Source organism: Monodelphis domestica, chromosome 1 (assembly GCF_027887165.1).
Source record: "Monodelphis domestica isolate mMonDom1 chromosome 1, mMonDom1.pri, whole genome shotgun sequence".
NCBI classification, from domain to species: domain Eukaryota; kingdom Metazoa; phylum Chordata; class Mammalia; order Didelphimorphia; family Didelphidae; genus Monodelphis; species Monodelphis domestica.
The window spans coordinates 707330579-707353522 of NC_077227.1; the positions used below are offsets into that span (position 1 = coordinate 707330579).

Consider the following 22944-nt stretch of genomic DNA (forward strand, 5'->3'; position numbering starts at 1 on the left):
ATCTTGAAGAAGATAAATCTATGCTTGTTTTTTTAAATCCTTACCTTCTAAGAACATATATGATTTATCACTTGTTTATATGGGTATAGAATTTGGGATCTTGGTTTTGAAAGATTATTACAAAAATGAATAATATGGAAATAGGTATCAGCTCTGGGAGAGGGAGAGAAGAGAGGAGAACATGAATCATGGAACCATGGAAAAATATTTTTAAATAAAATAAAATAAAATAAAAAAATTTAAAAAATTTGTCTTCTATCTTAAAACAATGCAGTTAGATGGCTCAGTGATTTGAGAGCCAGACCTGGAGACAGGAAGTCCAGGGTTCAAATCTGGCCTCAGATACTTCCTAGCTGTGTGATCCTCGGTGAAGTTACTTATCCCCACATTGCTTAGTCCTCACCATTCTTCTGTCTTTGAATCGATCCACAGTATTGATTCTAAGTTGGAAGTTAAGAGTTTAAAAAAAATGTAAAGGTCTAAAAGGTCCTAAGGAAATCCAGTAGAAATTCTTGTATACTGTATTTAATTATAGATATTTTCCATTTATAAAAGTTACAATTCATTGATTACCTCAGACATTGTCAATTCCTCAGGTAAATAAAAAAGATAAGAAATTTTGTTAATTAAGATTTACAAGAAAATATAATTTTGTAAATTTTAAATATACTAGCAGAGGCTGCTAGGTGTCTCAGTGTACAGAGAGCTAGAACTGGAGAGGAGAGGTCCTGGATTCAAATCAAAGTGTCTGCCGACACTGACTAACTGTGTGACCCTGGGCAAGTCACTTAATCCTGACTGCTTAACCCATACTACTCTCCTGTCTTAGAACTTGTACTTAGTATCAAATCTAAGACAGAAGGCAAGAGTTAAAAATAAATAAATAAATATACCAGTATTCAAAGAGACACAATAAAATACTATTCCAACATATGTGTCATTTATATTTCATCTAGCCCTATAATTTCACTGATAAAGAAATTCACTTACTCAATGAGCAAACAAATCCTTGCCTTGAGTTACATAAAAGACTTAAAAATATATATAAATAAATAGCCTTGGTTTTATCATCAAATCAAAGAATTACTTTTATTTTCAAACACTAATATTTTGCATAGCAACTCTGAGGGTGTAGGAGTTCAAGCAGGGTTCAGTTATAATTTGGTGGATAAAGCCCTGGACTCGGTGTCAAGTCCAAATTCTGTCTGATTTTGACTCCTCTAGGACTCAGTATACACCTTAGTGAAAAAAGAATTTGGAGCAGATGATCTTTAAAGTTCCTTTTCTTTCTAAATCTGGGAGCCTAGAGGCAGCTAGGTGGAGAAATAGATGGTCAATCAGTTAATAAGTATAAATAGAACCCTGAACCTGTAGGCAAGAAGACTAGTACTAATCCTGGCTCAGACACTTATGAACTGTGTCACCCTGGGCAATTCACTTATATTTTCTTCCTCATAGTTTCCTCATCTATAAAATGGGGATAATAATAGCATTTACCTCCTGGGATTATGGTTGTGAGGATTAAATAAATTAACATATATAAAAGGCTTTGTAAACCTTAAATCACTATATAAAATATTAGCAATTATTATTAAAATGACTTTCATCAGTTTATGGAATATTAAGGCATTTCAAAATGAGGACACAGTTGTGCCAATTGTAAATGGTAAAAGCAAACTATTCTTTAGGGGATGGCTGGAATCACTCGGAAAGAGGGATAAATCAAAAGTAGAGATAAAATTCAATATAATTTTTCCCAATTAAAAAAATTTTTTTTTCAGTCACATGTAGAAACAATTTTTGACAATTGTTTTTTGACATCTTAGAATTCAGATTTTTCTCTCTCCCTACCCTATTCCCTACCCCAGAGGAAATAGTCTGGTATAGGTTACACCCATTCTTTCATGTAAGACATTTTCATATTGCTCATGTCATGCTAAAAGGCATATATGACACCTACAGTAGAAATCTCACAAAATAAATATAGCAGATGATGACATGCCTTGATGTACACTCAGACAACAAGTTTCTTCTTTGGCTGTGGAGAGCATTTTCATCATGAGTCCCCTGTGCATATCTTGAAGACTTGCTTTGCTCATAATGATTTATTCCTTCAAAGTTGTGCATTATATAATATTTCTGTTACTAAATACATTGTTCTGGTTCTGCTCACGTCACTTTGTATCAGTTCATGTAAGTCTTTTCAAGTTTTTCTGAATTAATCCTGCTTATTCCTTGCACAACAGAATTCAATTACAACCATATATCACAACTTGTTCATCCATTCCCCAAGTGACAGACAGCTCCTCAGTTTCCAATTCTTTGTCATTACAAAAAGAGCTACTAAAATATTTTGTTATAGGTAGGTCCTTTTCTCTTATCTCTGACTTCTTTGGGCTATAGACCCAATAGTAGTATTGCTGAGTCAAGAGTATATCTAGTTTTGTGGCCTTTTGTGCCTGGTTGAAGTGGAATATACATATATATACATATACATATATATATATATATATATATATATATATATGGGTATATGGGGTGCTCAGGGAGGAGTAATACCTTTGGTATGGAGGGCTTGTCGTGCCCTCCTAGGGCAGCTCTCCAGCCTTTGACCCTCACCTGACACACAGCTCTCACTTGTGGCTCCTAGTAGCTGCTAGCATGCGGCAGCGGCCACACCCTGAGCAACTGCTTCGACAGGCCAGCTAAACCTTGTGAGGGTAGCCATCAGGTCGTCGTGGACCCCTGGCGAACTAGGGCTTTGCTCACCCAGCATGTGAAGACTGTTTCGGCAGAACAGGTGGAAGAAACCAACAAGAAGGTTCAATGGCTGAGATGGCGATGAAGCAAGGCACTGTGGAGTGCTCAGGACATGTTGGAGTACAAAAGACAACACGGCCATCCCATGCAGCTTAGGAAGTCTCCAGGTGTAACAACTTTTCATGCCACTGGACCCAGGCTTCCAATGCCGAGAGAGTGGGACTGTCTCTGTGCACTGACTTTTCCACTTAAATCTTCATGCACAAGTGTCTTTGTGTACAAAAACAATTGTCATCCTCGGTTACCGAGAGACTACAATAATAATAATAATTTTATATATATATATATAAAAAGGGAGGGATGACTACCAATACAATGTAGTCCATCCAAGAGCATTTCTCTAGATGGTAATGGTTGAAAGACAAGAGGGAAAAAATATAGAGAAAAACAGAATAGATGGACTGATAGTGAAAGATTGTACAGGATGTAGGGTATGAGAAAAAGAGACTTTAGAATAGAATAAACTGATAACCACAACACTTTTGCAATTGAACCTGTGATTTTGTTGACATAGGGATCCTTTGGTGGGGAATTGCCTTTTCTGAATGTGTCCTACAGCTTAAGGAATTTGCCTAGGCTCATTTAGTAGGGATTTAGTGTCCTAACTGTATGACCCTGGACAAGTCTCTTAACTCTATTTGCCAAGCCTTTGTTCTTCTGTCATAGAATAAAACCTAATATTAATTCTAAAGCAAAAGGTAAGGATTAATAAAAAAAAAAGACATGCTGAACCCAAGAGCCTTGGAAATAATAAAGCCTCAAGCCCAATGCCCTCAGCCATCAGTTATCCTGGGAAAGAAACCTTACTTGCTGCTCAACTACTACTGTTGGAGGTATTATAATCACAGCTACTGAAGACTCAGAAAAGAAAGTTCTTGCCATCAAAGTTCTTGGCATTGTCAAATGTTCACCATCAGAAATGGATTCATTTTATCAGTGGAAATGGCATTAAGGAGGAGGTATAACCATTTTCTTTGTTGCTGCCTCCTAATGACCACTATGACCTTGCCATCTGACATCTTCTATATATGTTATCTCCCCCATTTGAATGTGTGTGTCTTGAGAGCAAGGACTGTCTTTTTTATTTTTTAAACCCTTACCTTCTGACTTAGTATCAGTTCTAAGACAGGAGAGCAGGAAGGGCTAGGCAGTTGGGGTTGGAACTTGCTCAGAGTCACATAGCTAGGAAATGTCTGAGTCAAATTTGAACCCAGGTCCTTCCAACTCCAAGTCTGGCACTCTAGTCACTGTGCTTCCTAGCTGTTCCAAGGACTCTCTTAATATTCTATTTTTATTCACAGTGCTTTGCATAGAGGAAGCACTTAATAAATATATTTTTCATTCATGTATTCAAGTATATGAAGCAGGATTTGGATCTGGGTCTCCCTGACTCCAATTCCAGCTTTCTCATATGCTAAATATACCACACTGACTAGATTAACCATGAAAATTAATATGTGCTCCAGGGAACAGGGCTTGATAAGAATTAGGATGGAAAAAATAAAAAAAATATGTCTATCTGTGAGCAAGTAAGAATTGTAATTAAAACTGAACATTTAACTTACAATTGTGCTAATATATTTTTTCTTTAGCTTATTGCTTAGAAATTTGGTAAAAATGCACGTTACTCCTTATATAATTTATCTAGGCAGAGGTTATTAGGGATCCCACCTGAATAAGAGCCAAAATTATTTCCTAGGGAAGATAGAATTCGATTGCTCATCTCTCACTCTTCTTGTGTGACCCTGAAATAAGTCTCCTCACTTACTACCATTTCCTAATTGGTATGAATGGAAGATTTGGATCCTATTTCTGACATTAGTTTTAGATGTAAAATTCTTCAATTCTGAGGAATATTTTAGGTAAGAACCAGACAGATGGCATGGTAACTTCCAAAGGAAAAAAGGTATTCTTTGCTGTTTGGAAATCCTGACCTCCTGCAATGAAGAACCACCTCCCACTCTCAAGAATAGGGAATTGTATAAAGGTAATAGAAAGAAACTTTCAAAGTGATAATATAGTATGTGTCAAGGAAAATCCTCTCCTACCCCCTCCTCAGTAGCTTGATCTGTCCATCAAACATTCCTGACATACCACAGATGAGTCAGGTTTTGCACATATAATCCCACATGGCTTGATGTAGAAGATTTGCTCCAGGCCTTGCTAACAGAAAGGGAAAGGAATAAGATTCTTTCTCTTGTTCATCAGGCCCAACGAGAGGAAACAGCTCATTGGCCAACTGAAGATCCCAAATAGGACCCAAATTCAGAGTAAGATTACTTACAACTATGCCAGGCTAGAAATGCATTGCTAAAAGCTATGAGAGCCTGTTCTGATAGGCCTGGTACATAGACTAAATTTGAAAATCTTAAGCAAGAAGATAGTGAAAATCCCACCCAGCTTATGGATAGACTGATTGAGCTGGGAGGAAGATATATTGAGCTTGATCTGGATAGAGAAAGGGACCTTAGACAAATCAGAATACAATTTGTAAAAAACAGTTGTAAGGTAGTTAGGAATTATTTTATGGCTAGCTGTCCAAACTGGTCTACTATGGACCTTGAAGAATTGAAAAGTATGGCAGTTTATGCTTTTGAGGTACATAAGGAAAAGGAGAAGGAGAACACTGATTTAGTGGAAGCATTAAGGAAGGAAATAAAGGAATTGATTTCTAAACAGGGTGAGAAGGATGAGGAGAATGCTACTTTAGTAGAGATATTGAGGAAGGAAATAAAAGAATTAACTGAAATAGTTGTAAAGGTTAAGCAAGGAGAGATCATAGCTCTCTTACAAGAATCCACAAAACAACCACTAACATGTTATTTTTGTGGAAAAGTTGGACATGTAATTATGAATTTGTAAGAAGAGAAATCAGGAAAATAGGAATAGAAGCTTCAGGAATAGTAATATTGATAGGAAGAATAGTTATTCCAATGAGGAAACTCAAAACTCACACCCAAACACCTGTACACAGTGTGGGAACTCCCCTCGGTATGGGGGAACCCACAGGTGTGGACAAAGAAATTGTGATGAATGATTGTACTTGGAAGGGGAAGGAACCTCAAGGAGTCTGGAGGAGAATTTTTAAGCTTTTCAAACCTCATTGCCTTATTGATATTAACTGTTTCAGTTTGTTCCCCTCCCCAGAATAAAGAAGTCTCTGTAACATAATTCTAAATACAAGATGTATGTAACTTAATGGTAACCATTTCATGAGTTATCAGAATTGAAATTTTCTGTTACATTGTCTTAATTTGTACCTCCCTTTTGACTATGATTGTACTGTAGAAGAATATCATTGTAAAAAAGCCCTTAAACAGCATTGTGTTCCTTTTTTGCAGAACTGAGGGATAGACTCCATCAAACTGGTTTCAACTTGTATACAAGTTTTGGGAATTTAATTGTCTAATAATTTAAATTGATTTTATTAATAGACTTTGTTAAAAATATCATTGCCAAGGTTGAAAGATTGGCTAAATCTGTAGGACTTGTGACAAGTATTTATGTAAACACAAGTTTTTTGGATGTCACACAGCAACTCATGTGAATCCTAATGATGGTGGGTTTGTTTGCTATTGTCATTGATGGGCTCTTATAATTTTGGGGATTTTGGTACATTTTAGAATCTGTATTAGTTGTTGTACTACTGTTGTTAAGAGGTTTTTATCTAGTGAAAAAATTTCATATGCTCACACTGTGGATCTTGGCCAAGTGAATATAAATTTCATTTTTGAGTGAGCACCTTTTGTGTTGTGCCTCTGCTTGGCTAACACATTGTCACATGGAATGTGAACAGTGAAATTATGATTTTTAAAATTATTTTTTCTCTTTATTTTTTTAATAGGATATTTGATTTTTTTCCCTAACCTTGGTGATACTTGAAGAACATGAAATCAGTATTAATGTTTTCTTTTTACTTTACAGAAGCTTTTGACTATGGAAACCTGCCATTTATTGATAAATGTTATGGGACTTTGTTTAATAATTATGTCTGATTCCAAGAGAAGGGAACAAAAGAGCCACTATACAGTGCCAAGTAGCACAAGGTCAAAATGGACCAAACCCAATCCAGGGAGGATTGTTGAACTTCTATGCCAATACAAAAGAACTTGAATCTAGTGTGCAAATAAAGATTGCAGCACTTGACATATGTTAAGATGCTGAACTTCCTTGAACCACACTCCATGTGCAATACTTTGAGTCAAGTACTTCAAGTTGGCTATCATCCTGGCTCTCCTTATCTCTGATGGTGATGGTAAAATCCAAAATGAGGGAATGATTTTTCCCATTTGCTGCTGAAACTTAGTCCATTCTCTCTTATAGTTTGGCAATTTTCTGTAATCCTGGCTGCAAATGGTTCTGTATTGCTGTTATTGTCCTACAGGCTTGTGGGACATAAAACACTTTAATAGAGTTTTGACTATGATTCAAGAGCCTGTTACAGGTTATTTTTTACTCAGAATTTTATACATGTGAGATTTTTATTTTATTTTTAATCATTTCTGTATTTCTTATTTTTATACAGAATTTAATTTTTACTCTTTTATTTTGGGATTTTTTGAGGGTAGTTTGTTTTTTTGTTTTTCTTTTGACAATTGTTTCATATACCTCATAACTCAGTCATGTATTCCAGTGTGATTCTGGTGTTGGTCATTCTCCTCGGGGGGGGGGGGGATTGTGTAATTATCCTAAAATTCCAAGATTTAAAATTTTTTGGAGAAATTTCAGGAAAGGGAACTTGCCAATACCCAAAATCAAGAAAGGGAATCCTTTTGGTGAAGGTGCTTTAAAGATGCCTGAAGAAGCCACAAACTGCATCAAAAGATCCAGAATGAACTTTGGGATATAATGAATTGAACTGAATGAAGTTGAACATACTTATTCTGAATGTAAACTCTTATGCCAAAGGGTCTGCCCCCTAATTGGCATTTTGTCAATGTGTCTATCAATCAGTTTTTGTATTTTACTCTCATCTCTATTGTAACTCCCTCTTAGAAAAATGCAATATTGCATGCACTTGTAGTTAGATGGTATTTAGAGTTATAAAATAGTTATATTTAAATAATTCATTGGGGAGATGAGTCTCCCAAAGGATCATAGGGGGGTATTGTGTCTAGGAACATCCTCCCCTCCCCCCTCCTCAGTAGCTTGATCTGTCCATCAAACATTCCTGACATACCACACTTGTGCCAGGTTTTGCATTGGTCAATGTGCTGTGTTTCAATAAAGGTCAAGGTTTTGGGCTTCTGAGTGGGAGAATCAAGGGAGAATCAGGAGAACTGAGAAGAGAAGGAAGAAGGAAGAAGTTGGGATCAGAGCAGGCAGGTGCTGGGGGAAGGAGGAAAGAGACTGGCAGGCTAGGAACCATGCAGTCAGGTTACTTATAGGAATGATTGTGTACCCTTTCCAAAAAACTTTATAAAATATATAACTGGGTAGTAATATTATCCCAATTCTTACAAGTAAAATGAATAAAGTACTGGTTGTAGAGGCATTAAGTTGGAATTCTGCCTCAGGTACTTACTAGTAGTATAACTAGATAAGTTGCTTAACCTTTCTGGATATCAATTTCTTCATCTGTAATTGAGGGATTGAGCTTGCTGACTTCCAAGCAAAATCTAAAATACCATTGAGTACATTAAAAACGCTCTTCTAGAAAGGATATCTATGAAGTTTTAGTGACCTATCAGATATCTTTTTGACCACTGAATGAGCATTACCAACATAGAATTTCAAAACTGAAAGAAACTTTTAAAGAAGTCCTTTCATTGTATAGAAGAAGAAATTGATGTCCAGGGACATGACTAGCCCAAGATTTCACATATTATTAATGTCCAAAACTCTGACAAGAACTCAAGTATACTTACTCTTAATCTATCAGTTAATAAACATGTAATAAGAGCTTATTATAGTGGGCATCTAGGTGGCTCAGTAGATTGAGAGCCAGATATAGAGATGGGAGATCTTGGGTTCAAATCTGGCCTCAGACGCTTCCTAATTATGTGATTCTGGGTAAGTCACTTAATTCCCATTGCCTTGCCCCTCTAGCTCTTCTGCTTTGTAACCAATGCACAGTATGCATTCTAAAATGAAAGGTAAAGATAAAACAAACAAACAAAAAAAAACCCAACTAAAGAAAGCAACAGCAGCAGCTGGGAAAAGCCTACAGGACAAGGTAAGTTTTGAGCTGAGACTGGAAGGATGCCCAGGGTGCCAGGAAGTCAAGGTGAAGAGGGAAGACAGTCCAGGCATGAGAGGCAGCCAGCTTAAAGAGACAGAGAAATAGGAACAGTAAGTAGTCAGGTGTCATTGGAATGTAGAGTGATGGAGGAGAGGAAAGTACAAAAAGCATGAAGTTGGAAAGCCAGGTTATGAAGGGCTTTAAATGATGGAAGAATTCATATTTGGTCCTTAAAGTAATAGGGACAACTCGAGGTAATTAGGAGAGTGACCTGGGAGACCTATACTTTAGAAAAATCACCTCTACCTTGAAGAGAGGACACACTGGATTGTAGAAAAAATTGAAATAGGAGACCAATTAGAAGAGTATTATAGTAATCCAAATGAGAGATGAGATCCTGAACTAGTGTCTGAGTGGAGAAAAAAGGGACATATCAGAACTAAGCTAAATGATGGGAGAAAAGGGAACCTATATAAGAAATGATATGAAGTTAAAAATAAAAATGACTTATATGATTTATGTATTTATTTTAAAATATGTATTTTAAAATTTTATTTATTTATTTTTTAAACCTGTATCTTCTTAAAACCTTATATCTTAGAAATAATTGTAAGTATCAGTTCCAAGGCAGAAGAGTGAAAAGTGCTAGGCAATTGGGCTTAAGTGACTCACCCAGGGTCACACAGCTAAAATTTATCTGGGGTCTGTTTTTAATCTAGGACCTCCTCTCTCCAGGACTGACACTCTTTCTTTCGCTGTGCTACTTAGTTGACCTAAAATGACAAGATTTGGCAATGGATCCAATATGTATAATGGAATGAGAAGAGGTCCAGGATGACTCTGAGGTAGTAAGCCTGGGTGACTGGGGAGATTGTGGTACCCTAGAAAATAACAGTGAAATTGAGAACACTGGAGAGCTTGCAGGAAAAGATGAGTTCTGTTTGGACATAATGAATTTGAGATGCTAGGTTAGGTGGTTCAACAGGCCACTGTAAATCTAGGTTATCAAGACGGCACAAATGATTGATCCAGTAAAGGCAAGGAGATAAGAAAGAAATAGGTCTATTTAGCTTGATAGGATCCAGATATTGGTTAGAGAACAAAGACAAGGGTGGGTAATTTTGTTTCTAGTTCTGAAACAGATTCAAGCTCAGTTGAGTACCCAAAAGTCCTAGTCACCTTTTCCCATATGCAGATTACATTTACATTGGTGGCTGGTGTTTGCCACAGTCTAAATAAAGTGGAATAAGAGTGGATAGTTTTATAAGGTCAGAGGTTACTCGACACCATGCCACAAGTGCAAATTCCTAAATTATATTCATAAATCAAAGCAACCTTCGTTTTCTGACTGGGAGGGGAGTATTGAAGTCCATCTGCACTCCCTAACTCAAAGTGCTTTGTTATCCTCACTGCTCTATCAGTTAGATTCCCCCTGTAGATTTCTATCGCTATTTTAGCCTAGGAATTTCCTTCTTGAAATCCGGGCTGTTCGTCTCATTTGTTTGGCAGAGGAGTTTAATTGGTCATTGCCTTGAATCTTAAGTCTTTCAAAATTTGTCCTTTATCCAGTTGTAGTCAGTGCCATGATTGTTGTCCTGGTTTAGTTTATCCTGTAGAGATCTCATAGCTGTTTACACTCAATTGAGAATCTTGCCCGGCACATAGTAAGTGATTTATAAATGCTGGTGAATTCTTTGGAGGCACAAGCAGAACTGAGTGCGGTGTCAGTCTGGGGAGAAACAAGGCCGGTGCTTTGAAGTGGTGAGAGCCTGGGGGAATTATTAGACCAGGTCGGGATGGGGCGCGTGTGGGCGAAAGCTGCAGGGAGGAGGGACTCCCCCAGGCCTCGACCTTGAAGAGGGTCTAGACAGCAGGAGGTGCGGGGGGGTGGGGGGGAAGGGGGGAAGGGCGGAGAGAGAGACGCATGCGCATGAGCCCCCTGTGCGTCAGCACCCCGGATCCTCCGCAGACCTCGTCTCCACCCCTTCACGCCTGCTTCGTTCTGTCCGAGAGGCGCCCTGTGCGCAGGCGCCGCTCTCAGACGGATCATGGCGGCGGCGCTCCTGCTTCTTTTCTCGGTCCGCCGCAGGCCGGGCCGCTGGAGGCTCCACGCTGCGAGATCCAGCTGGAACCTCAGGCCCGTCGCTGCCGCTGCCATCGGGCTCGGGGAAAGGCAGTTCTACTGCTCCCCGGGGGATCCTGCTGGGACTGGCGGCCGAGTCCTACAGGTAACTTCCTGGGCCTCTGCTCCGCCCGCGGGGGGAGAGGTGGAGGGTGGAGGAGTAGGCCCCGCCCCCAGCCTTGCCCTGTAGCCCCCTCATTCATACTGACTCTTTCACTTCTCAGTCCATCACCCAGCTTTCCCAACTTTAGGCCCTGGCTCTAGGCTCCAGTAGCGTTGCCTGATGTGCTGGGCAACTGCGCCAAGCGCTGGGGAAGCAGCCCTTGCCCTCAAGGAGCTCCCAGTTTAATGGAGTCAACGTGTCCACAACTAAGGGACAGCATGAATTGTTTGCAGAGTAGGAGTAAGGCGGAGGGTCCAGGGAACCTGGGAGAGATGATGGGAGACAGCTAGGGAAGAAAGCACTGAGTTGGAAAACATAAGGCTTTGTGAGCCCAGCTCACCCATTTTACCCTTGGGGAAACTGAGACCCAGAGATTAGGAGGGAGAGTTTTTGGCCCCACCTCACTTTCAGGACTCTTTTCTCTGCATCACTTTCACTCTCCACCTCTTTAGCGGTTTGAAGCCTTTGGAGCCTTGCCTTCCATCCTTTCTGCTAATAATAATGAGCATCAAGGATTTCCAGGAGAGCCATTTGTTCTTATTATTCATGAATACTCTCAGGTTCTAATTCACTAGATCTAATCGATATAGTGAAATATCTGAATAACTGTCTGTTGGACGATTACTCATCTTGTTAAATTCTTCATTTGTCACTCCCAACAGTAGCATCCCAGGTGACATCCACCCCTTGGCTGTGTAAAGTGGTTATGTTTATCCCTGTTTTCATCACTACCAAAAGAGACTTGTTCAGCTTGGCCCTAAAGTGCAGAAATTGAATGAATAGAAATTACAAAGAAAGACTTCATTTATTCATAAGGAAAAGTTTCTGAACAAATAGAGTTGTCTAAAAGTGCAGTAAGTTGACTTAAGTAGCAAAAATAGTAATCCAGTTGGTTAACCTTCTTTTTGGTCATGAACCCTTTTGACAGTCTGATGAAGTCTATTACCCCTTCTCAATTTAATGATTTTAAATGCATAAGATAAAATAGATAGGTTTGCAAAAGGGAAGGGAACAAACATTTGTTAGGTGCCTACAATTTATCAATTACTGTGTTAAGCACTTTACAAGTATCTCATTTGACCTTCACAACAACCCTAGAAGGTAACTGCTTTTATTATCCCCACTTTACAATTGAGGAAAATGAAGTATTCAGCAGTTAAGTAACTTGCTTAGCATCACATATTCATTAAGTCAGGTAGGATCTGAACTCAGGTCTTTCTGACTCCAGCTCTCTATCCCTTGTACTATCTATCTTTTTCCAATTATATGAAATAAATAATTTAAACAATTTAATCATAATAAAAAATTAAATTTCCAATTACTTCATGGACTCATGAACTTCATGACTTCAGATGAAGAATTCAGGACTTAGTGTTTTAAATTTTGTGAAATACTTTATATACTTCATTTCATTTAAACTGTTTCATGGCCGTAGCAGGTAGATAATGAAAACTAGAGATCTTAGCTTAGAGGCTGGGTGATGACACTGGGGATCTTGTAGAGAGAATTTCTGTTTAGGTACAGGTTTGATCTGGGTGTCTTTGAGAAGGTCATTTAACACACTATAGTCTTCAGTTTCTTGTTCTGTAAACTGAGGGAATTGGCCTCAATGATCTTAAGATCTTCTAAGGTCCCTTTTTGATCTAATTATATAAAACAAGTTTTGTCTATTCATGTGACTGAAATATTAACTGAATTCACATTATGTATATGTTACATGTATTTTGTAAGCTGTAGTCTTCTTCTTTGTTGGTCTATTCTTCCCAGGAACTCCCTTTTAAGGAAGTGCCCAGGCAAGCTGTGTCTTTTCTGGGCTCCATTCCAGAATCCTCCTTATTTTCAGCTCCCTTTCATGTGAATCTCCATTAGAACTGTAAGCCCCTTGAGGTCAGAGACTGTTTTTTTTCCCCTTCTTGTATTTGTATTCTCAGAGCTTATACAATGGCTGGCACACTGTATGTATTCAATAAATGCTCTTTGATTAACTGGACCTTTAGCCATCATGCCCAGGAGGAATAGTCTTTGGGACCATTTGCTCTGTCTCCCCATGAATTGAGTATCAAACAGATACTAATTGTAAAGAGCTCATTAGCATGTAAGCTTTTTTTCCCCCATTTTTTATCTAGCATATTTTCCCATGGTTACATGATTCATGATTCCCTCTGCCCCCACTCTTTCTTCCCCTCATTCTTTCTTCCTCCTCTCCAAATGGCAAGCTGTTCCACTGGGTTATATATGTATCATTGTTCAAACCTATTTCCATGTTATTCATATCTGCTATAGAGCAATCCTTCAACATTAAAACCCCAATCATATCCCTATTGCACTACGTGATCCATCACATATTTTTCTAATGCATTTCTATTTCCACAGTTCTTTCTCTGACTGTGAATAGCATTCTTTCTACTAAGTTCCTCTGGATTATCCTGGGTCATTGTATTGCTGCTAGTAGAAAAGTATATTACATAGAATGTAAGCTTCTTGAAGCTTATCTCTTTTAAAATGTTTTTATTGATGACTTTTTTAATACTCTAATTTCTCCTATTATCCTTTCCTCTTCTCTACCCAAAGATCCATTCCATATAACAAATAGTATTTTTAAGATAGAATAGAAAAGGAAAAAATCAGCACAAAAGGAAAAAAATTCTGAAGATTTGTGGACCTCCTTCAACAGAGGGTGGATAGGAGTTTCTTTTAGCTCTTTTTTCAAGTCATGCTTCTTTAATAATTTTGAAACATTCACTTAATTTTAAAAAATTAAGTCTAGTTATGTCACTGTAGTCACTTTGTATATTATTTTCTTGGCTCTGCTGACTTCACTTTGTATCAATTCACATAACTCTTTCTAGACTTCTCTGTAGTCATCATCCACATAATTTCTTAGAGTACAATAATATTCCATTACATTCATGTGCCACAATTTGTTTCACTCTTCCTCACTCAATGGACAATGACTTTGTTTCCAATTCTTTGCTCCCACAAGTGTTTTGGTATATTCTTATTAGTGGTCTCTTTGGGGTATAAGCCCAATAATGGAATCTCTGATTCAAAGCATATGGACATTTTTTTGCCAATTTTTTTTCATAATTTCAGATTGCTTTCCAGAATAGTTATCCTGAGTAATGTCAATACCAACAATTTGATAGTCTGCCTATCTTCCCATGGCCCCACATATACTGATGATTACTATTTTTTGGCAAATTTTGTAGGATTTGCAATGCATCTCTTACTGATGATTTGGAGCATTTTTCAGGTGGTTGTGAATATTGTTTATATACATTTATCCTTTGGAGAGAGCTGGAGGCTTGTTGTTGTTTTTTAAACCCTTACCTTTGGAGTCAATACTGCCCAGGGTCACACAGCTGGGAAGTGTCTGAGGCCAAATTTGAACCCAGGACCTCCTGTCTCTAGGTCTGACTCTCAATCCACTGAGCCACCCAGCTGCCCCCTGAAGGCTTGTTTCTTAATTAGAATCCAAAGACTTTCATCCTCCTTCTATAGTGTAGAACAGGGGTCCCCATATTTTTCACACAGTGGGCCAGTTCACTGTCCCTCAGACTGTTGGAGGGCAGGACTATTAAAAAAAAACTATGAATAGATCTGTATACCACTATCTGGTATAGTGGAGGCTGCAGTGCTGGCTGTCACACCTTGAACAGGCCCATCACTGCCACCACTATACTGGGCAGCTGTATACACAGTGCAGAATCTCTTCCCCCAGATTGCTGCTCATCATGCTGATATCTTCCATTGTGTAACCACATAATCCTTTGCGTGACACTTTGTTCTCCTTTGTTCAGTTACTCTCAGAATAAGGTGCCACGCAAAGGATTATGTCACTGGAAGTAGTACTGTAAGTGAGTGAGGCCATGCTTTGCTGTGCTACCATATATAGTGCTCCTCTCACTGACCACTAATGAAAGAGGTGCCCCTTCAGGAAGTGTGGTGGGGGCCAGATAAATGGCCTTAGGTGGCTGCATGTGACCCACAGGCCCTAGTTTGGGGACCCCTGGTGTAGAAACCACACTGATAAGCGACTATCAAGCTCTGTATTTGTATTCCCAGTCCTTGGTATAGTTTTTGTCACAGAGCATTTAATAAATTCTTTTCATTCATAGTTTAAAAAAATATATTTTACTGATTCCTTTTGTTTTTACATCACCTAGAATTCCCCTGTGCCCATTCTCCTCCTCCCAAAGAGTCATCTAATATAACCAAGATTTTTTTAAAGAAAAAAATTCAGCAAAATGGATTAATAAGTTTTTAAAAATTCAGTTAAAATGATCAATACATTAAAAAAAAAATCCTGACAATACATGGAGCATTCTGCCAAAGAGAAGGGAAGGAATCTTTTTTTCTGTCTTCTTTGGGACTAATATCATTTGTTGTTATTTTGCAATATTCATTTTTGATTGTTTTGTGGTAGTTGGTTTTTCCATTGACGTTATTCAGTCGTGATGATTATTTCTTGGTTCTGCTACTTCTCTTTTTAGTCATTTCTTGTAGACCTTTTTGTGCTCTTTATTCATAGAGTTCATTGATTCTTGTTGGTCGACTCTGTCCAACTCTTCATGACCCCTGAACCTTAGAATGCTAATATTGTCCCTGGGGTTTTCTTAACAAAGATAAATGGACTGATTTGCCATTTCCTTCTCCAGGGGATTAAGGCAAACAAGTAAAGTGACTTGCCCAGGGTCACACAGCTAGGAAGTGTCTTCCTTACTCCAGGCCCTGCACTCTATCCACTGAGCCCCCTAATGGCCTCTTTCATTTTTTCTTACAGCATAGTAATGTTCCATTATGTTCATGTACCACAGTTTGCTTAGATATTCCCTAATGAATGACATCTACTTTTGTTTTCAGTTCTTTTCTACCACAAAAAAGTGGTGGTATAAATGTTAGAACATATGAAAGTCCCCCCTTTTTTTTAATCTGTGACCTCCTTGGAATATATGCTTAGTTGTGGAACTTATAGGTCAAAAGAACATGGACATTTTAGCTACTTTATTTGCATAATTACAGATTTCTTAATGAAGTTGTTTTATTCATAGCTCCAACAATGCAGTAGAATGCCTGTCTTAGAACCCCTGTAATGCTGACTGTTCCCATCTTTTATCATCCAGGTTAATTTGCAGTATGTGGAGTGAAATCTCAGAATTGTTTTGATTTGCATTTCTCTTATTAGCAATTTGGAACATTCTTTTATAAAGTTAAATATTTAAAATTCTTCCTTTGGGAACTGCATATCTTTTGCACACTTATCCATGGAGTAATGGACTTTGGGGTTTTTATATGTCCTATGCCTTTCTGTTAGTTACCAAATACTTGTCCAAAAAAAATTGATAATGATTTTTTTCTCAGTTAGCAGCTACCCTTCCCTTAGATACATTGTGTCTGTGTAGGAGCTTTTCAGTTTTATTTAATTAAGTTTATGTTTTTCATTCACTCATCATGTGTTTATAGAGACACATGTAAAACACTTTAGGCATGCTATATAACACTAAGGTTGGCAGTTTTATATATGTTCAATATGTGTGTGTACACGTGTGTTGTCTCCCCCAATAGAATGTCAACTTCTTGAGGAGACTGTTTCATTTTTCCATATTTGATTTCTAGCATACTGTTAGGCATATAGTAAGCACTGTGTAATTAGAATCTGCTCCCCAGGACTCCAATTCCCAGCATCCCACTTTTGTTTTCACGTTATGTCCTTACATTTTGGAGATAGTTTGTGTAACCGCACCCCTTCTTCTGTGTAGCACCCCCCTCCCCTTCAGGAACAGGGCTGGGAAAACTTGTTTACGCGGGCTTTTTACTTTTTATCTTCTCTTTTTCTTCAAGTGATAATTAATAAATCTTATAAAATATAATACTTGGAGTTATTGGATATTAATTTTAATTTTATAGCACTTAATAAGTGGTAATTGATTCTGTGTGTCTGAATAGTTGAGATTTTTCCAGAATGTTGCATAGATTCCATTTATATTTTTATTTTCAAATATTCCTAGATTTTTTTTGTCTTAAGAGATGTTCCTTGAGTTTTTTTTATAGTTGATCTTATGTCTTATGATCTACAGCCTAAAAAAAATAGACTTACTGAAGGCAGGAAATAGAAATTATTGGGTAGTAGGAGGGAACAGGCATATCCACAGCTGTCTAGCACAAACCTTCTCACTCTTCTGGCATTTGCTTATTTGTTATTTTTCATCTGATTATTCCTAACCTTTATGGAGTTAATTCCTTCAGTTTTTTTTTTTTGGTAGCCTTCTTCAATAATCCTATGTCTGTTGTCTAATTTTTTTTTACTATACCTACAACTAGATACAGTAAGAACTTGACCAGTCTGTAGTGGATCATTCTATAGATTCTGTTAGTATATCTAGTCTAATGAGTGTTTCTCAAGTGGATCGGATGCTTAATTTGGGATTTAATAAGATTGGAGGTCAGATGTAGTCTCAGATGCAGACCAGCTGTGTGGTTCTGGGCAAGTCACTTAACCTCAGCTTCTGTTTCTTCATCTATAAAATAGGTATAAAGCAGTACCTGCCTTCCAGGGTTTTTGTGAAAATCAAATAAAGTAACATACTTAAAAATGTTAGCCAGCTTTAAAGTGTTTTAGAGAAAAAAAGGATTAAATACTTACATTTTGCCAAAAGTTTTATGAATGTATGAATGCCATTAATATACTGTTATTTGAGGATGTTGTTGAACAATTGATTGATTTGTAGGAGAGATTTATTTGTCAAAAGAGCAAATTTAGGGACAGAAGACAGATTTTGGTCCTTGTTCTGCTGCTTACTAACTGGGTAGCTTTTGATTAGTCACTTATCTCTCTATCTCACTCAGGTACCTCATTTATAAAATGGAAGTAATGATACTTGCCTTCCTGCCTGCCTACCTCATAGCATCACTGTGATAGATTAAATGAGACAACATTTAAACATTTATAAGCTTAAAGCATTATATAATTGTAATTGTTTTTCATTGGTAATATAGCTAAATGATGCCATTACTGTAGAAAAGCTTGTCACATCCTCAGGTCAGTTTTTATGTCCTTGAGCTTTTCACTAGGGAAGGGATAAGCATTAAAGAATACTGTATTAGCTTGTGTTTAATTCAGAGATCTTACTAATCAAGAAAACAAATGAATTTAGGGTAATATTTCTATGGCATAGTCATAAAGGTGACTAGGTGGTGGTGCAGGGGTAGAATAAGGGACCTAGAGTTGGGAAGCTCATTTTCCTGAGTTCAAATCCAGCCTCAGACACTTCCTGGCTGTACAATCCTCAGCAAGTCACTTAACTCTTTTTGCCTCAGTTTCCTCATTTGTAAAATAAGCTGATGAAGGAAATGGAAAGGCACTCAAGTATTTTTGCCAAAAAAAAAAACAAACCAAAAACTCAAAAGGGGTTGCGAAGAGTAAGATATGAATGAAATGACTGATCAACACCATCAGGATATTACTTTGATTCTTATTACTGTTTTTTTCTTTCAGAGTTTACTTTTGAGGACATTGTCTCCTACTTTTCAAGGAATCAGAGGATTATTATTGAAACAACATCTAATTCAGAATCCAGTCAGACTATGGAAACTTTTAGGTATGAGGCTTTCATGATTTTTAAATGCAGCTGCTATTAAAATAGTAGGAACAATAATAATAATAGGTACCATTTAATACTTTCAAGTTTGCAGAGTACTTTACATATTTTCTCAGTGAGTCTCACAACAGTTCCATGAGGTAGATGCTAAACTGAGGCTTGAAGAGGTTCAATATATTACCCAGGATTCCACAGCCAATTTAAGGATCTGAGCTGTTTCATACCCAAGATTTCCTGACCCCATGTCCCTTCTACCTTTCTGGATATTCATGAGAAAGAAAAAGTGATATGATGGTCCCAGCTTACGCTAACTGGCTGTGTAACTTTTTGTGAGTTATCGGACCTTTGGTCACAGTTTCCACAGCTATAAAACGAGAGATTATATGAGCTCTTCTAGATTTATAATTCCATTATTCTAAATTAGAAATGGCTAATAATGTCACTAGCTTGGTTTTGGCAAAATAGTTTAACCATCTCGTCTTTTGGTAATGAGAGATTGTGATATGATCCAGTTGGCCCTTAAGTCAAGAAATCCTGGGTTCTGGGGGAAGCTGGGTAGCTCAGTAGTTTGAGAGCCAGGCCTAGAGACAGGAGGTCCTAAGTTCAAATCTGGCCTCAGACACTTCCCAGCTGTGTGACCCTGGGCAAGTCACTTGACCCCCATTGCCTAGCCCATACCACTCTTCTGCCTTGGAGCCAATGCACAGTATTGACTCCAAGACAGACTGTAAGGGTTTAAAAAAAGAAAGAAAGAAAGAAAGAAAAAAAATCCTGGGTTCTAATCCCTCCTCTGACCCTACACATCTGTCAATCCACATTTATACAGATTTCTATCCTTGGGAACTATTTAGAGCAGTGAAATCACAGGTCCATACCTAAAGGTAGCTGGATAATACTGTGGATAGAACTTTGAAGTCAGGAAGGCTGGAGGTCAGATCTCTTTTCGGACTCTAGCTATATTATCCTGGGAAAATCACTTATTTTTTCTTTGCTTGAGTTTCCTCAGCTATGAAATAGATATGACAATGGAACCTCTCTCTCCCAGGGTTATAGTGAGGATTAGGTGAAAGAATATTTGTAAAGTTCTTTAACATAATATCTGCCACATAGTAAGTGCTTAATGCTTATTTCTTTCCTTTTCTTCCATAATATTCCTATTCATTTGACTACCAAGAACTGTTTGGACTTCTGTTGTAGGATTGTTTTATTTCCTATATTTGTATCCCTAGTGTTTAGCATACGTAGTGCCTGGTACATAGTTGGTGTTCAAAAAAATGTTTGTTGAATATCTTCCATCAGTGAAATCCATATGTCTTTAGGATAGGCTAGCTGAATTTAAGAAAAGACAATAAAAAGACAATATGTTTAAGGTCTGAATGGTATTTTCTTACTTGACATGGAATTGTTTTGATTTTTAATACAGGATTTCTCATGTAGCAAGAAGTGACATTGTACTACTTGAAAAATAAATAAATATGAATTTTTAAGCTTTTTATTGTAAATTTTAACCAAAATAAACCTTCAGATATATAAATAAGAATAGAGAAGATTGTTCTCAAAACTGTATGAATCTGTTTTTCCATGTTGTCTTTGGCCTTCTGTCAGCTGTTGAAGGAAGTAGCTCTGTTGCAGATCTTCGACATTGCTGTGAATGTTTTAAATTCAGAATGGAACTGAAAATAAACTACAAAGAATTTAGTGCTTAAAATAGATAGGTATTGCCCTCTTGTGAGTCACTCTACTGCTTGGCTGAAATCCTACCTAATGCTTTCTTTTGGTCCTTGGTTAAAGAACCTTTAGCATAGATACTGTGTACTGTGTTCAGCTTGTTTTTATTGTGGAGAAGCAGAAAAAGATTGAAAAATGTAGAATCCTAATTACCAGCAAGCAGCCTGCTGTCCATATGTGATAATGGAGAGAATGTATGTGTGCCAATTGGTTTTGAGTCAGTAGCTTGCACATGTGAATAATGTGTGGTTTTTCTTTTTAAAATGTACTTGAGAGAAAAACAGAGGAAGGTTGGAATATATCTTCATGTCCTCGAAAAAATTCTTTAATATTTATACTGACTCAGACAAGATTCATTTGTAGGTCTATTAGTATTCCTATAACAAAAGTTACAGTTCAGGCCACTGCTTTGAGGTATATGTGTTTATAAAAATAGAATTTTGCTAAGGGCCATTCCCTTGTCCAAAGGCCTTGAGCAAACTGAGACCTTTGGTGTAGCCTAGTGATAGTGACTAGAAGGTTACTGATATTGCCTCCTTCAAGAAAGCTACTTGTTTGTGAATTCTTGAGATAGAATGTCAGTAGATAGAGGAACCAACTTTGGAGTCAAGACATGAGTTAAATTCTTTTCTCCAAAATATATTAGTGGAATATTCATTGCTAATCCTATTAATCTCTCAGTTAGGGCCCCTGACACTCTATGGCTGAAAGTTCCAAAGGAATTGACAATATATTTTGGTGGAGAGTCATAAGGTAAATAGCAGGGGGAAAAATTAATTTTCCACTTTAATGATTCATTTAAAGAGATTTAATTGTTTTTTGCAACATTTTTAAAATATATTTTCATAATCATTGAATATAGATTGTTTTACCTTAGGTGTTTTAAATAGCATCATGGGAAAAATAGTTTTATTTTATACTTCGTAAATCACACTTCTTCATTATCCAGTTGATGGTTAGAATTTTTCAGATGATCTGTTTTGCTTTATTTATTTTATCATGTAGTGAGCTTTTTTCTCCATCATTTTATACCTTGACACTAAATACTTAATATATTCTTTGTAGGTGGTATTTCTTATTTTAGTACCTCCAAGATGAAGCAAAAAAATAAGGAGAAAGAAAAATCCAAGAAAAAAATACCAGAAGATGATGAAGGTAGGTCAGAGATTTTGAAATTGTTGTTATATCTTGTGTTCAGAAGGTTTCCTTAGTACAGGCACAACAGTAGTTTGCAAAGCCAGTCTTATAAAAAGTGGGATTTTTGAGAGGCCACATTTCTGTGTGTTGGTTAGGTTTTGATTGATATTTCTATCCATTTAGTTTTTTCAACTTTATATACATCTTTAATTTATGGATACCATATTTTTATAAACTGTGTTCATAAAATGTATTTAGTTTCTTTTTTTATATTGAAAAAAGTAGTCCCATCTCCATCTCTGACTCCATCCTTCTTATAAGTTACTTCATCTTTCTATTTCTCAGATACCTTTCATTTCCTCAGTGGATATGTATACCCAAGTTTATGTATATACTTTGAGTTCTACATTCACGTAGATGTCCCCTCACATTTGGAACCTGTTTCCATCCTTTTTCCAGTGTTTGGAGTGATGGTGAAGAATGAATGAGGATGATTTAGCCACAAATGTCCTAACACTGATCTGATAATTGCTTTCCCCTTCATCCAGGGAGCTACCCCAAGAGGGCTGAGGTAATTGGAGAGAAAAGAATAGGTAAAGGTATTTTGGACCAGTAAAAGCAGTGGGATAGATTTCCTTCAGGGTTCATTTCAGCTACCACCTCTTTTGTGCAATCTTTCTTGACCCAGTTTCTGGTGCTTATTTTTCTCTGTTTCTTCAGATTACTTTTTATTCTTTTCATTTGTATTACATATTTTTTCCCAACTCTCCATCCCTTTTCCCCTCAGTGCACTCTTCCCCCACACCTCAAGGTCAGGAAGGAATTAATTACATTTTTGTTCCATATATCACTGATCCCTAGTGTTTAAGCCTCACATACAGCTTTTTCAATTGAATTGAAAAAAGTTCAAGCACTTCTTTCATTGTGCAACTGCAAGAGGACCACAGAGAAATACCCATGACTTATCTTCCAACCGAATACCATTTTGAAATGGTCATGTAAAATAGCATTGCTTTAATTGATGGTTTATGAGGCCTCCACTTAAGTGGGAAAGCCAGTTTGAGACCCTCCTTGTCACATACCTAGTAATAGGAGTATTTGAGTTAGTGTGTTTTAGAATAATTGGTGTGTATGAAGGTCAGACATTTGAACCTATTTAGAATATATGTATGTGTGTGTGTATATATACATACAC

The 22944-nt window shown here is 37.2% G+C and overlaps 1 protein-coding gene across 2 annotated transcripts in view; it reads left to right on the plus strand.

Moving 5' to 3' along the window:
• Positions 1-10948: 10948 nt before the first annotated feature.
• Positions 10949-22944, plus strand: part of SPG7 (SPG7 matrix AAA peptidase subunit, paraplegin) — an 87853-nt gene continuing 75857 nt past the window's right edge. Inside the window, exons 1-3 of one of the 2 annotated variants that reach the window (XM_001377395.5) lie at positions 10949-11229; positions 18782-18884; positions 21678-21767. In XM_001377395.5, coding sequence (XP_001377432.1) covers positions 11050-11229; positions 18782-18884; positions 21678-21767 — 373 coding nt within the window. In that variant the 5' untranslated portion in view covers positions 10949-11049. Of the gene's footprint in view, positions 11230-18781; positions 18885-21293; positions 21366-21677; positions 21768-22944 lie in introns of those variants that run through there. The other variant, XM_007477323.2, reaches the window with a different exon arrangement.